The sequence below is a fragment of the Ovis aries genome, chromosome 2 (assembly GCF_016772045.2).
Source record: "Ovis aries strain OAR_USU_Benz2616 breed Rambouillet chromosome 2, ARS-UI_Ramb_v3.0, whole genome shotgun sequence".
Lineage (NCBI taxonomy): Eukaryota > Metazoa > Chordata > Mammalia > Artiodactyla > Bovidae > Ovis > Ovis aries.
This window is the reverse complement of record NC_056055.1, coordinates 168,071,498-168,085,750: the sequence shown is the minus strand read 5'-3', so window position 1 is coordinate 168,085,750 and position 14,253 is coordinate 168,071,498. Positions and strand designations below refer to the sequence as shown.

Sequence of the window (14,253 nt, the reverse complement as noted above, 5' to 3'; positions counted from 1 at the left end):
GTAAAGCACCAAGTAAATTGTCTATTCATTGTGATCCAGTCTAACCTTCTGTTGATATCTGCAACTCAGGGGTTCCAGAACGGGTCACAGCTGTCAGTCTGGCTCTTAAATCTATCAGCTGATGCTGATAGATATTTCTTCCTTTCTTTTTAATCTTGATGGACAATATTTAAATCATAGGGAATTGTGCATGAACATCAAAACTCCTGGTCTCTCCTGAATTTCAGAAGGTTGGACAATCCTCTGCCCACATTCACAGGAGAGCCCACAATCTGCGGCACTATCAGCTACCCCTTGGAAAAGGTGGGTATTCTCTAATTTACATGTCACCAGGGCACCTCTGACCAGACTTGGCTGTATGCATTTTTGTTTGTAAAACCTGCCCTATATATTGCCCTTTAATTAATAAAGGTTAGTCACATATGTCTGAGTGCCTTCACTTAACATGATGAGCAAAGCAAGCAAAGCAGCCTTTTCTCTGAGTCTAGGAATCTCAGAAGCCAGTCAACCTGTTTCCTTTGCTGAAACTGCAGAGGAAATGCTACCTATGCTTTTCTCTTGCTTGCGTGAGAGGGGCTGGGGAGAATTGCTGCTTCAGGTTCCTTTGTATGATTTCCTGTGTTTTAAAGAAATGTGACTGCTTTTATTGTATGCTAAGTTCAACTCTTACTTACACAGTGACTCTCAAGCAGGAGTTTACAGAGCTACGATAGAGCCATTACTGTTTTACTTCACATGGAAGGGTTTTCCTAATCCTCTTTGGCATTCATCTCTAAACCTTGGTGAACTCAAGCAGCTTCAATAACTGAGTTTATTTTTGACTTAAGTGATTTTCTTTCTACTGGTAAGATTTTTCAGGTGTCTCACCAGCTTAACTGTTATCTGAATAAGCTTTGTTTATTTTCCTTGGCTCTTTATAGCAGGTTGAAGTCTGTTCCAAGGGGTCACAACATGTCCTGCCCAAATGCCTTTTATTCTGAGTATGCAGTCAATAAATTTTTTTTTTGCTTTATCTAAAATATAAATAACCCCCTTATACTCACTTTGAACCTTTTCCCAAAGTACTTTCCTTATGAAAGAAAAAAAAAAAAAAAAAGGCTGTTTAGCAGACCTCTGTGTGATGTGAGCAGAGTTCTAGTCAGGGAGCATAAATCATACCTCATACTCACTAATATACAAGTAACCCTTCCCCTTCCTGCTGTTTCCAATTACTCCGATTAATTTATTTCCAAACTTTTGGCACCCCTCCACTAGAGTACACAGCAAACAAATTTACAGTGAGTCCCAAATTAAATATTAATGCAAAATCTCCCAGCCTCAATTTCATTTTGTTCAGGCACTCTAAAATTTAATAAAATGTTGGTGTTTATCTCATATTTAACTTATTCCTATGTATAGTGTTGATTTTGTACTGAAATCTTGGAGCCAAATTATTAAAGGGGCTTTTGACAATATGCATGAAAAATGAACTAAACTTAAAGTCACATATAAATTAGATTTCTGCACAGGCATCTAGCAAATGTCTACTAAACCTCCAGGTAAGCTCTTTACACAATAAATAAACTGGTTGAGATTTTTGGTTTTAATATCTTATTTAAGCATTCCTGAAATTATAAATGCCTAAGCTATGGGTCTCTTTTTATTTTAACCTGATGTGTGTTTAGTATACATCTTCTCTTCTTAATCTTAAGGAATACCATATTTGAAAACTAAGAAAGCAGTTATCTTTTTAAATTAGTTGTAATGGTCATGTAGCATTTCCAAGGCAATTTCTCAGGTTGGAGTGAAGTATGTCCTCTATAATGCTGCTGTTCACTATATAAACTAAATAGTGTCTAAAAGGGCTGATTATCTCAAGTTGCTTTTATTGGCAAAAGATGGCCTATACAGCTTAAAAAGAAACTCAATGAAAATATTTGGGGTAAGCTTGTATTTTGGAATACAGACTTGAATACTAATTTTTAAAACTAAAGTTTGATTTCTTCTCAAGGTAGAAAACAAAAAAGAGATCCAAAAGAAAACAAGAGCAATAAAGAAAAAAAAAAATCAATGGCACAAAATCTTAAAACAATCTTCTAATAACTAAGGCCTAAAATGGCTCATTCAACTTAATATTAACAGTTCAGTTCAGTTCATTTCAGTTGCTCAGTCATGTCCGACTCTTCACGACCCCATGATTTGGAGCACACCAGGGCTCCCTGTCCATCAACAACTCCCAGAGTTCACTCAGACTCATGTCCATCGACTAAGTGATGCCATCCAGCCATCTCATCCTCTGTCGTCCCCTTCTCCTCCTGCCCCCAATCCCTCCCAGCATCAGAGTCTTTTCCAATGAGTCAACTCTTTGCATGAGGTGACCAAAGTATTGTAGTTTCAGCTTTAGCATCAGTCCTTCCAAAGAAATCCCAGGGTTGATCTCCTTTAGAATGGACTGGTTGGATCTCCTTGCAGTCTAAGGGACTCTCAAGAGTCTTCTCCAACACCATAGTTCAAAAGCATCAATTCTTCAGCTCTCAGCTTTCTTCACAGTCCAACTCTCACATCCATATGTGACTACTGAAAAAACCATAGCCTTGACTAGATGAACCTTTGTTGGCAAAGTAATGTCTCTGCTTTTGAATATTAACAGTATTTCCCTTAAACACTGTATAGATATTTTCTTCCCCACAGACCCCTGGGCTCTGATATGTTTTTCTTTTTCATCAGTTTCAAAAAGAGTCTCCCTTCTTGTTCTTTTTTCTCCTTTCATTTCCTCTTCCCTTTTTAGCTCAACAAGAATTCAATAAACCCAAATGGGTTTGTTTTATAGCTATAAGAAAAACTTCCCTGCAAATCCAAAGATGTACAATTACTAAACTAGGGTTTTTATTGCTTATTCTGGTTTATGTTGTTTACTCATGTCTGCCTCCAGTCTACAAATCACACTAAGATAGGTACGTAGTAGGAACTATAACATTTATTCAGTGAATGTGTGTGAGGTGAGGTGAAGTCGCTCAGTTGTGTCCGACTCTTTGCGACCCCATGGACTGTAGTCTACAAGGCTCCTCTGTCCATGGAATTTTCCAGGCAAGAGTACTGGAGTGGGTTGCCATTTCCTTCTCCAGGGGGTCTTCCCGAGCCAGGGATCAAACCCGGGTCACCTGCATTGCAGGCAGACACTTTACCGTCTGAGCCACATAAGTGCAAAAGAATCATTCAAGGGTGCTGACTGACCAAGAGGAGCAACCATTAGGTCATAAACTCTTATCCAGTAGGTTCCCCAACACTTTTCAACACCCCTTTCCCTTCCAAAGTTTTCTTGGCATTTCGAGGGAGGGTAATGAATATAGCCAATAGCAATTTCCTTAAAATTTCATCCCATTAATCAAATATGTGGGATTGGTGACTGTCAACACAAATTCTTCTCAATTGTATCAAGGACTTGGGGTAATGGGAAAGGAACTCTTCCTTGAAAATACTGAGAATTTCCTCAAAAAAAAAAAAAAATCACATGAGTCTACACTTAAGCCAATGCCCCTTCCTTCTGCTGTTATAATAGTTTATATTTTTAGAAATAACTAAATAGTTGCTGCCACATTTACCAATACTTGGCATGTTACTAAGTATATTTTAACTAAACTCCCAAGGAATACTATGAGTTATTCTACTAATTTCATTTTGCAGACATGGTATGGGTAAATATGTGTAATAGGGAAGATGGTAGTAATAATTCTGAAATATAGGGAAAAAGACAAGCAATATTGCAGGGTCTACATGCGACCATTCCATGCCATGACACATTTCATACAAATCAATAAGTAGTGGTATGAAACAAAATGCATTCTTTTCTAAATAACCTAGAATGTTAACTTTTACTTCCCAAGATGATAATTTAAGGCTTTATTTCATGCCTTATCCTTCTGATCTATTGAAAGGTTCTACATTCATTGTTATAGAAAATCTTCCTAGAGGTGACTCACTCTGCAACCTCATCCTCATCTACAAGCTACCCTGTTGTTTAAGCTGCCGACATCTGTCCTGAGCAGTTATAATAACCCTTTAACTGTATTTACTGTGTCTCTTGTCCTTTTTTATTCAGCAGCAAGCATGATCTCATAAATAAAGTTGTGTCTTATCACCTCTGATTAAACATCCAATTGAAGCCTATTATAATGAGAGCAAAACCCAAGTGGCCCACTCTGATCTGCATAATCCTACCTGACCTACTCATAAATGCCCCTTTCCCCATTCCTCGTCTCTTCCAAACACACAAAGTGAACTTTAGGCACATAGACCTTCTTCCTTTCTCTAAAATGCCAAAGTCGTGACTTCTTCTCAAGGGTTTACATGGAAAGTTCCTCTCTCAGAACCACGCATAGTTTGTTCCGTCGCATCACTTTTTATCTCAGCAAATATGTTATCCTTCACAAAAATGTCTGGATTACAACCAATCCCCAGAGCACCTCTCTTGAATACATTATGTTATTTTTCTTTCTACTTAGCACAAAATATTATGTATTAACTTATGTGTCAGTTCGTTTATTGTCTGTCTCTTCCCACACTAAAATTTTAATACCATAAAATGTAAGTTCAGATAGACCAGTTGCATTGTCTAACTTGCTCACCTGCTTCTTTCCCAACCTCTAGAATAACTCCCAGCAGATCTCTGCTCAAATTTGTTGAATGGATGGATAAATAAAGGAATGACCAAGAACCACATGAGTTGTTTTCGGGATCATATGATTTCAGGAGGAAAAAATAGAAAAAAATTAAAGTGCCCTTACGACACAATGGATTTCTTCTGCTCTTAGCAATTTACATTAAGTTAATGGTATAATTAATGAAATAATGAGTATGTATCTAATGAGATGCCAGTGTGTGAAATGTTTACACATATGCTGTCTTCCTTGTATTCATGGAAGGTATGAGAGACACTGCCAGGTCTCTCTTTTCAGAGTTGGTTGGAAAAGTTTTCTGTAAACCTCTAACAGTGTTTCACAGGCACTCAGATTAAAATACATACAAAATAAAAACTGTCATGCTTTTCATAACCTTATGATCTCCCAGCAATGAGAAAAGCAAAGGGAATGGGGAAAAGTCCTAAAGTTTTGGTTCATACACTATTAATTTCAAAATACTTGACAATATCATCAGCAAGTGAAAACAGAAGAAAGCATTCTAGCGTAGGAAAGAACTCTGTCCAAAGATGGACGATTCTAAATTCTACTTATTTTTAATGTTGCTTAATGCTGGATAAAGTCACTATCATTTCCCCTAAGTAAGATTTGCACACCACGAGTATTACAGGCCATCAGCATGGTGCTGGTGAACTGCTAGCCCTTTTGTTAGAATGGCAGTGATACAAGGACTCAGCAAAAGGGCCTGAATTCTGGTTAGCAATTCTACCTATAAATCTTAGTTATTTTTTAATGAAAGTCTCATAAATACGGATGTCCAGTAGACATAATCTATAATTGTTTCACCTGACAAGGCAAAAATCTCACCCATGAGCTGGCATCGTTTTCACTGTACTTTCAGAGCTTAATTATGAGAAAAATGACTTAAAAATTAATAGAGCTGATTAAGGTGGAATATTTTAATACAGCATACTTTTTATTTTAGCATGGTCATACCAATAACATATATAATTAATAATTTTAGAAAATGCACACAAGGTCTTAGATTATCTAAAAACCAAATATTTGTAAATCTCAAAATTTTATAGTTTACCAAATTTTAGCAAATTATATTTTAGCAAATGTTTGAGTAGTTCCTTACTGCCTCAGTTACCTGATGTGTGCGGATTGAAGCTTCAAAAAATTTTTACTGCCAAGGTTTTCTCTCTTAGCATCTTTGTCCTTCCTCTCCTTATGCATCCTAATTTCTAAGGAAAACAATCATTCTAAACTCATTAGCCTTATTCGACAGTTTTTCTTTTTCACAAATATCTTAAAATACCCCAGAAACACTCAAAGCAAGCAATCAGAATCAGAAGTTTTAGCTCTCTTCTTCTTCTCCATCCCTCTCTATCTTTAGTTCTCTTTTCTCATTTTAAGAAGAAAGAGCTAAGATGAGCAAATGGTCATTAAAGAAAAACTCAGCAGTAAAAAAATTCTTAAGGAATCATATTCATAATTCTAAAGCCATTTTGGAAGTCTTGAAGGATGTCAATGCAATGGGGAAAAGTTAGGAAGGAATGTCCTATTGATTGCAAGAATAAAACAAGAGACGGTCTGTGGTACCTTGATCTTACCTAAAGAAGAAATGTATTCTTTTGACTAAAATGAGGTCGTGTTTCAACAATACCTGTCTTTGGTTTGAAGGCTAAGCCAGCCAGGACAATGAGGTGCGTGCATCTCAGGAAGAGATGTCTGACTGTTAATAAGAATGCATTGTGAGATAAAATGGGATGTTAGCAAGGCAACCCACTCTATCTTCTTCAAGATTTTTTTTCTTACTTAAAAAAGTTAGAAAGAATCATATGAAAAGATACTTTCTCAACTTGTCTTGTATAAAGGGCATACTTATAATACTATTCACATGTAAATGGAAAACTTTTATACAGTCATGGCTATATTCAAACTTTTTCTGAGAAAAAATAAGATTAAACAGATAAGACTATATAAAATGAAATTATTTTTCATTGTTCCTATAGGTAAAGAAACCTTTGACAAATGTTTGATATTTACAACTACTTTGGAGTATATGAGAAATTCCAAATGTAGATAATATATCCTTATTCAACAAATGAGAGTGGCAGAGTTATTGAATAATGTTAAGTGACACCATTGTTACCAACTAAAGCATTAGCGTTTTCCCCTGATGATAATTAAAAGAATCTAACCTACCAAGAAATCAGCAACAAATGAGTGGGTGCATTTATTTAATCAAGCCATTACATTTTTTTAACCACAACTGGACATATAATTGCAGACTAAAGCAAAGTTAATGTGACTGTGTGTGAAAGTTATTATAGTCATATTTAAAAGCACACTAAACACTGTTGTCTACTTTATCACTGTAATGATTTCCATTTTATATTCTATATTGAGAGTCTTGACTTTGAAATTATTTTATTTTTTTTAATATTTTGAAAAAATAACTCAATAAACAAAGCCAAAAAAGAAGAATAAGAACTTTCAAACCAATTTTCAATAAAGTAGCATTGTCTCTACAGGAATAAATTTAGAGCATGTATTTATTAATATCCTAATGCTGCTTTAAACTCTTATGTTACCCCATGATATAAATAAATAATTACTACCGAACATAATGAATTTGCCTATTACGAACTGCATAATAGCAAAGGTGCATTTGATTTACTCCACAAAGCAGATAGGAAGTATCAGGGAAAGACTTTTACAAGACTTTCAGGGAAATACATTGTTGTTGTTTTCCATAAAATTCAATTTTAAGCTTTTATGCAAGATCAATTTTACTATTTTACCAGGACTGGCTACTATCTAGTAGTTTGATGCTCATTTAGTTCCTAGTCAATTCAACCAATTTGTTTAGTCAGAAAGCACAGTCAAAATAATTGAGCTTGTAGAGAGACAGACTAAATCAATAGGATGGAAAGAGAGAAAGAAACTATATTTTGGTATCATTGAATTCAAAACAGAGCAATAAATAATACATACTTTCTCACTTAGCCTTGTATTTATGCTGGGGGGCTGGGAAGGAAGGCTACCAAATCATTTATGAGGAGAAAATACAGATTTAAAAGTGTGAAGGCAGCTTATAGCAGAAAAACTTCTAGTAGAAAAAACCATATAAATTTTGAAGGTCTAAACTTACTTGTTTGGATGTGTTGCAAAATCTTCTGAAGACTTCATTCCCTCTTCTACAATATAGAGTGTTCAGATGTAGTTGGAGACATTAATATTTATTCAAATGAGATCACACACAATAGTGAGACAGTGATTACATATTATTGCAAGCACAATACTCTTCAAAAGCATGAAGATTAAAGCTATTCATTGGCACATATATGAATTAGTACAAAATTAACTTTAAAAAACTCTAATATTTAGAGATATTTTCAAGTTTTTTGTATTTGAATTTTAAATAATGGAACTTTTTTTTTCCAAGCAACTAATAAATGTTAAATATCTCCTAAAAGAAAACAACTATAGAATGCCCCTAAGACTTGTAGATTGTTAGATTTGTGACTGCTATGTTGCAAGAACATTCTTATGCCTCTTTTTCAATGGGTTGTTATACAGGTGAAATTTGGAGAATAAAAATCCATGTGAAGATGGAAAGCAACTCCACAGAAGAGCATTGCTTGACTGGTTACAATTATTCTGCCTTTGCTGTCCCATCCAGGGGGAAAAATAAATTGTGCTCTCTATGTATCAAGGTAGGTTTCAGTCATTATTTTTCAATTAAATATAAAGATCTAGATTTCTTCAGAGACTGTAAAGGTTTTTTGAAGTAATCAGAGTAAACATAACTCTATCCTGATATAGGTTTGGTCCGGTATATATTCTGGCTAACTCACAATGAAACTAGTCAATATTTTGCTCAACTTTCTTTAGAAGTACAGTTACTAAAAACATTGTTTTACATTATACACGTTGGGCGCATCATAATTATAGCCATTTCAAAGGCAAATACATTTTGACATTTATTTCCTCAACTGTCAGATTCTGTTACAACAAATTACGTATTAAATGGAAATTCACTCATTAGAATACTGCACGTTAGGAGTTGAAATATAACTCAAAGTTCTTTCATTTCATAATGTTTTTAAGGAGGTGGTCATCATGAAACTAGACATATATTGTCTGAAAATTTTCTAATAAGTAAAAGTTTCATTTAAAAATCTATCTCCAATTTCCAGGCCAAAGTGGTGTTTTTATAGGTTCTGGGCACCAAGGCAGTCATTTTAAAGAAGTTATCTTCTTTGAAGAAGATCTATCTATATAACAGGTGGGTTTCGCTTACTGCCAAATTAATTTAACTAATGACATCATGTTGGGACAATCATGATTAACTTTTAGTATTAATCCTACTTTCTTTGAATGTATCCATCTAGAATGAAGAAAAGTGTTTCCTTTGTACAAGAACTGTTTTGACAGACAGCCTCAGAAGATAGAGAAATGTATCAATACATCTGCTTGGTACCTTTTACTACACAGAATCTCTACAACTAGGAAGACATTGAAGAAAGAGGTTATATTTCATAGATGTGAAAATTAAAAGAAGACTCATTGAAAAAAAATAGAATGGAGGAAAGACACAGAGATACCTCATCACTGTAATTTTTATAAAGATTAAATCATGTTAAGTCCAGGTGCCTTTAAATGGAGCCTATCTTAATGGTACACCCTAGGCTCTGAAAAGAGATTGACAAGACAAGCAGCAAGAAACTAATGTCCTGGATCCCATACACTTGGAAACTAAAAATCTCTGCAAGACTCTACCGTGAATAATAAGTAGCTTTTACAAATAAGTCTCATTTTAAAGAATATATCAAGTATATCCCTCACCCACCACCCTTTCTAAAAATATTTCTTTCACATTCACTTAAATCACTTCCATTTAACAATTCTAGCACAGGTAAAACATTTACGTTCTCTGCAGCATTCTCTCTTCGTTCTTCAGGCTTAGTTATATCCAGCCTCACATTGATGGAAGTTTCTTTATTTGTATACTGTAAATATTTCCATAGGATATTTATCATGATATCAATAGACAACATTTATCTTAAGCAATAATTTTGTCAAAAGATATTTTAATCTCTTCTTTTAGGAACATTAATCTGGATTCAGCCTCTTCCTAAAAGTATCATTTGGAATTCTCCCCTCTGCCCTTTTTCTTTCCCTCCCTTATCCTGTTTTCTGCAATTTATATACTTTCTTCTTTCAACACACTGAAAATTTTCTTTTCTTTTTTTTTGCTTCCTTTCCTTTGTAACATTTTCAATTTGAGCTTGAGAGAGAGACAGGAATACTCAAAGATTATGGAGAACTCTTAAAAACAAAACTTTAACTTTTTTGGAATATAAAGAGACACGGCTAGCAGCCCATTCTTCTTTGAGATTAAAATTTTAACATACATGATTGCCAGTTTTAGATGATTTTATAGACATATACATTTAAATGATTAAATGATTACAGCAGCATGAACTTTAATTATTTGGAAATACGTTTCCACATCTTGCGAGACTCAAGAACATAAAAGAGACTAGCTTCAGTTCTTTCAAACCCTTTCTTTTCAAAAAATTTGACAATTTAAAATATACTTCCTTTTAAGTCTTAATCCTTATCAAGCAATACTTTGATGTGATATGACATTGTTATATGACACACTGGTTGATTCTAAGTGAACGTGATTTATCCTCCAAGTTTTGCTGTTAAGAGTTACAAAAATGTTTCCTTTTTTCAGACGTGATGAAATTAATAAAAACTGACATGTACATCAGCTTAACTCTGTACCAAGATCAATGCAAACTAAAAAAAAATAAACAATGTAGAATTAAAGGACAAGTGTATGTGCATAAACTGAATGCAAGCATACAAGTTCAAGTATTTTTCTATTTAAAAAAATATTGAGTTTATACACAAAAGGAAGAGAAATGGAGGTATGGGGTAATTCAACCATCTGATTCACTCAGTTTAAGAAGCTACCCATTACTTAGTATTTATTTGGAGGACCTGAAAGTGTTTTATCATTTTCTGGCTTGAAGTTAGGTCTTGCACTACAAAACACACCTGTGTAATTCACAGGCCTATTCTGTTCTTCAAGGACATCTGACATAAGCCTGGGCAGAAAGCTACGTCTTATTAACCTCTTTCTTGAGTTTATATTCCCATATCTTGTGTTTCAGCATTTCGGTAAGAGAAGTTTGTCATAATGCAGCAGCACTTTCTTTTTAATTTTCTACAAGATTGCTCTCTCTATCTCTTTTGTCCCCCTTTTCCAAATGGGACCCACCCTTTTCCATTTTGATAGCTAGCTGTGGCATTTTTAGCTCTTTTATAACAGTTTTGAAAGTTGTGTTAAATATGTATAATAGCAGTAAACTGTTGGTTCATAACTGTCTTACTTGTATTCTCCAGTATAGCATTTCTTATCCTGGCATGGTGATACAATCAGGCACTATTTCAGTTTTAGGAAAGAGTAACAATCCTTTTCCATGTGCCCTGTTTCTATCTTATATATCCCTCTCCTTATTGGAACTAAATGGACATCAAATTCTAATCCTTCTATTTAGTTTTCTATCTCAGAAGAAAGTTAGGGGTCTGTATATTTGAAATTCTATCCAGTATTCATTCCAATCATTGTAGCAATGGCCTTATTCCTCATAAACACATACAGAAGCACTGGGGACTTAATACCAGATGAGGTCAAGTTTCTGGAGAATGGAGACTCACACAGAAAGAGCCCCATAGCAGTATCTGCCAGTGTCATTCTATTTTGTTAGCACACAGGACTGAAAAGCTTCATTCTGTTCATCTGTTCTGGTCCAACTTCAAACATTCTTTCTAAAAAAGGTTGAGAGCTGATTGTTCCAGATCAAAGACATCATCATTTCTAGTCAAAGCTATGTGCTTCCATTTTATCAGTATAGTTTTCAACTATTCCAGACCAACTTCAAGGCAAGTTAAGGCAAGTGCAGAAGCTAAATGGTTAGGTGGCAAAGATATGTTTAAAAGATTAACACTCAGTAAATGTCAGACTTTCTAAAGGAACTCATATTAGTCTCACTACTGGTAAAGGAAATGACATGTGTGGGTATGCTATAAAGGCTATAATCTGGTTGTCCAGATCAGGTTGAGTAGAAACACTACAGTTCATTTCCCTGTTCTTTCCATTAATGAAGCAACACTTTTTAGTCATTTCATAACTTGCTACCCTTAAACACAGTCACTGAATCTCCCAATAAAACATTCTGCCTATTTGCTTGGCATTGAGATCTGGGTACGTTTTCTATCTTTCTTACTCTTTTTCTCATTAGCCCCCAAACTAAAATATATTAGTCAATATGAACTCATGTTAGGGTTTAAAAACAGAAACAAAACTAGATCTGTGATACTTCTGATTTTACTTTAAAGTTAACCATTTCAATGCCAATGGCTCAAATATTGATCTACTTTTTTTTTTTTTTTTTGGTCTTTTTTCACCGGTCTGACTCGTCAAAGATTATGAAACTTGCACAGAGATTCTTGGGTTTCCAGATCAAACTTTACCAAATTCGGGTTTATTATAATGCCCACCTCCTCTCCTTTCTGCTTGCTCCCCATACTGATTCCCTTTTAAACTTCTATCATTCGTCAGCTGTTTGGAGAAAAAGCAAGGGCAAAAAGCCAGCGATGGGTTAGCGTCTCCGGGCACCATAAGCTGAGCCACAGACATTCGGGAATCAAAAAAGTCAAGTTCAAGCAGGTGCTTGTGCCCAGAAGCTCCGTCAAAGCTTTAGCTTTTCTACTGATGACCCGAATGAATTTGCCCCAGAAAAGGGCTCCAGAAACGAAAGAGGCTGGAGTCTCCGCTTTCCCCTCTCTCGAGACCTTGGGTGCAGCAGGAAAGGAAGTTAACCCAGGAGATAAGTTAAGGAAGCACACACTTAACGCGGAGAACCCTGAGCCCGCAAAAGCTCGAAGCCCAGAAAGTGAGCGCGATGTGAAGTCTTGGGAAAGCGAATTCTGATCCCAACATCTGCAGCGCTTGGGATGCGCGGGCAGAAGCGCGCAGTCAAGTCCAAACGTTCCCGGGGGGACAAAATCAGGAACGGCAAAGGGCCAAAAGAAAAAGCTGTGGGGGAGCCGAGGACTAGGGTTCCTGGTTCGGAGACACCCCCCACCCCCACCGCACCTCTCACCCACCACGAGGCCAGCGCACAGTGGCCCACGGTCCCGGGGAGCGGGGCCGCAAGGACTTAAGTTTCACACTCACTTATATGCAAGCGTCGCCCAGCAGGAAAGCCAAGGAAGACAGGGGGCAAGAAAGGGGGAGGGGTGTTCTCCTTACCTCGGTCGGCTCCCACGGTCAGCACCTTGGCGACAGGCAATAATCCCGAGAGAGTGAGTAAGGCGAGGAGAAACTCGGACATCGTGGTCGCCCGGGGAGGAAGCCTGAGCCGGAGACTGCTCGGCGGTACCCTCGGCCCGGCGGCGGCGGCCGCGGCTCGGAGCCCCGAATCGAGCAGCGTCATTTACAAATGTCACTGGAAATTCTTCAGCTCAATGAGCCCAGCCAGTCCGCCTTCTCCTGCCTGGAGCAGGATGTGGAAGGTGTACGGATGCGCGCGCGTGGGGGAGAGAGTGTGTGTGTGAGCGCGAGCGAGCCGCTCGTGTGTCTTGACTTTTCAATGCAGAGTACGTCTGATCTTACATCACGCAAAGAGGGGCAGTGAGAGATGCCAGCGGAGGGGAATTCACTGATTAATCACCGAATCCACCACATACCCCTCCGTCGTCCACATAAATCACATCTATTACTTGGTAAGAGGCATTTAACACAACAGGAAAATACCACCGCGAACTGAGAGCACCACAAATCACAATTATTTCAGTCTCCTTGAAGGGAAAGTAACTCCAAGCTGGGTCTGTAGGGATTTGGGTCTTTCGCGAAGGGGGGAGACTTCTGCATTGGGCTGAGCCAGCCAGAAGCCTAGGAAGCTCCGCGTTTAACAGCCAGTTTGGAATTAGCAGCCACCAGAGCTGAGATAGATGCTTTTCTAGGCAAAGCACATTTGATCCCTTTGCTCCCTGGAAGCTTCCTTCCTCAGAAGGAACGACGAGCCGAGTAACTGGGCTTCTTTTAGGGAAATGGTTCCCTACGCTTGCCACAAAAATTGCAATGCTTTTTGAATTGCACCTTTAACTTTTATGCTGAGTAGTACCTGGGGACAAAGATGAAAATTTAGTGATTCAGCAAAACAAAAACAAAACAAACCGCCAATGTCATCATCCCTTGCATAAGAAGGGAAGGTGGATGGAAAGAGACCCCCTAAGTAGGGAACCATGAAGCAAAAAAATCGGCAGTTTTATTGTGTATATTTCTCTCTTTAAAAGGGTTCCTTGAACCATTTTGAACTTTTGCTGCTTTATTTTCTTTTTTCTACACAGTACAGTGGTAGTATTAAGAACTTTCTCAAACTGTCAGAGGTATTAAAATGAATCTGCAATCTTTTTTAAAAAAGTTGTTTGCCTAAGTATTTTAAATATGATCTTTCAACTGCCTAAAATTTTCGTCACTCAAAAAATGCTAAATTAAAACTCAGAAATCTTAATAGCTGAAGACTTACTTTTTTCCCCTTGTAAC

General features: G+C 36.8%; 1 protein-coding gene across 1 annotated transcript in view; it reads right to left on the bottom strand.

Moving 5' to 3' along the window:
- The window catches only part of LRP1B (LDL receptor related protein 1B), a 2,196,232-nt gene extending 2,182,920 nt beyond the window's left edge, over positions 1–13,312 (bottom strand). Inside the window, exon 1 of the mRNA XM_060411151.1 lies at positions 12,958–13,312. Coding sequence (XP_060267134.1) covers positions 12,958–13,141 — 184 coding nt within the window. The 5' untranslated portion in view covers positions 13,142–13,312. The remainder of the gene's footprint in view (positions 1–12,957) is intronic.
- Between the last annotated feature and the right edge of the window lie 941 nt (positions 13,313–14,253).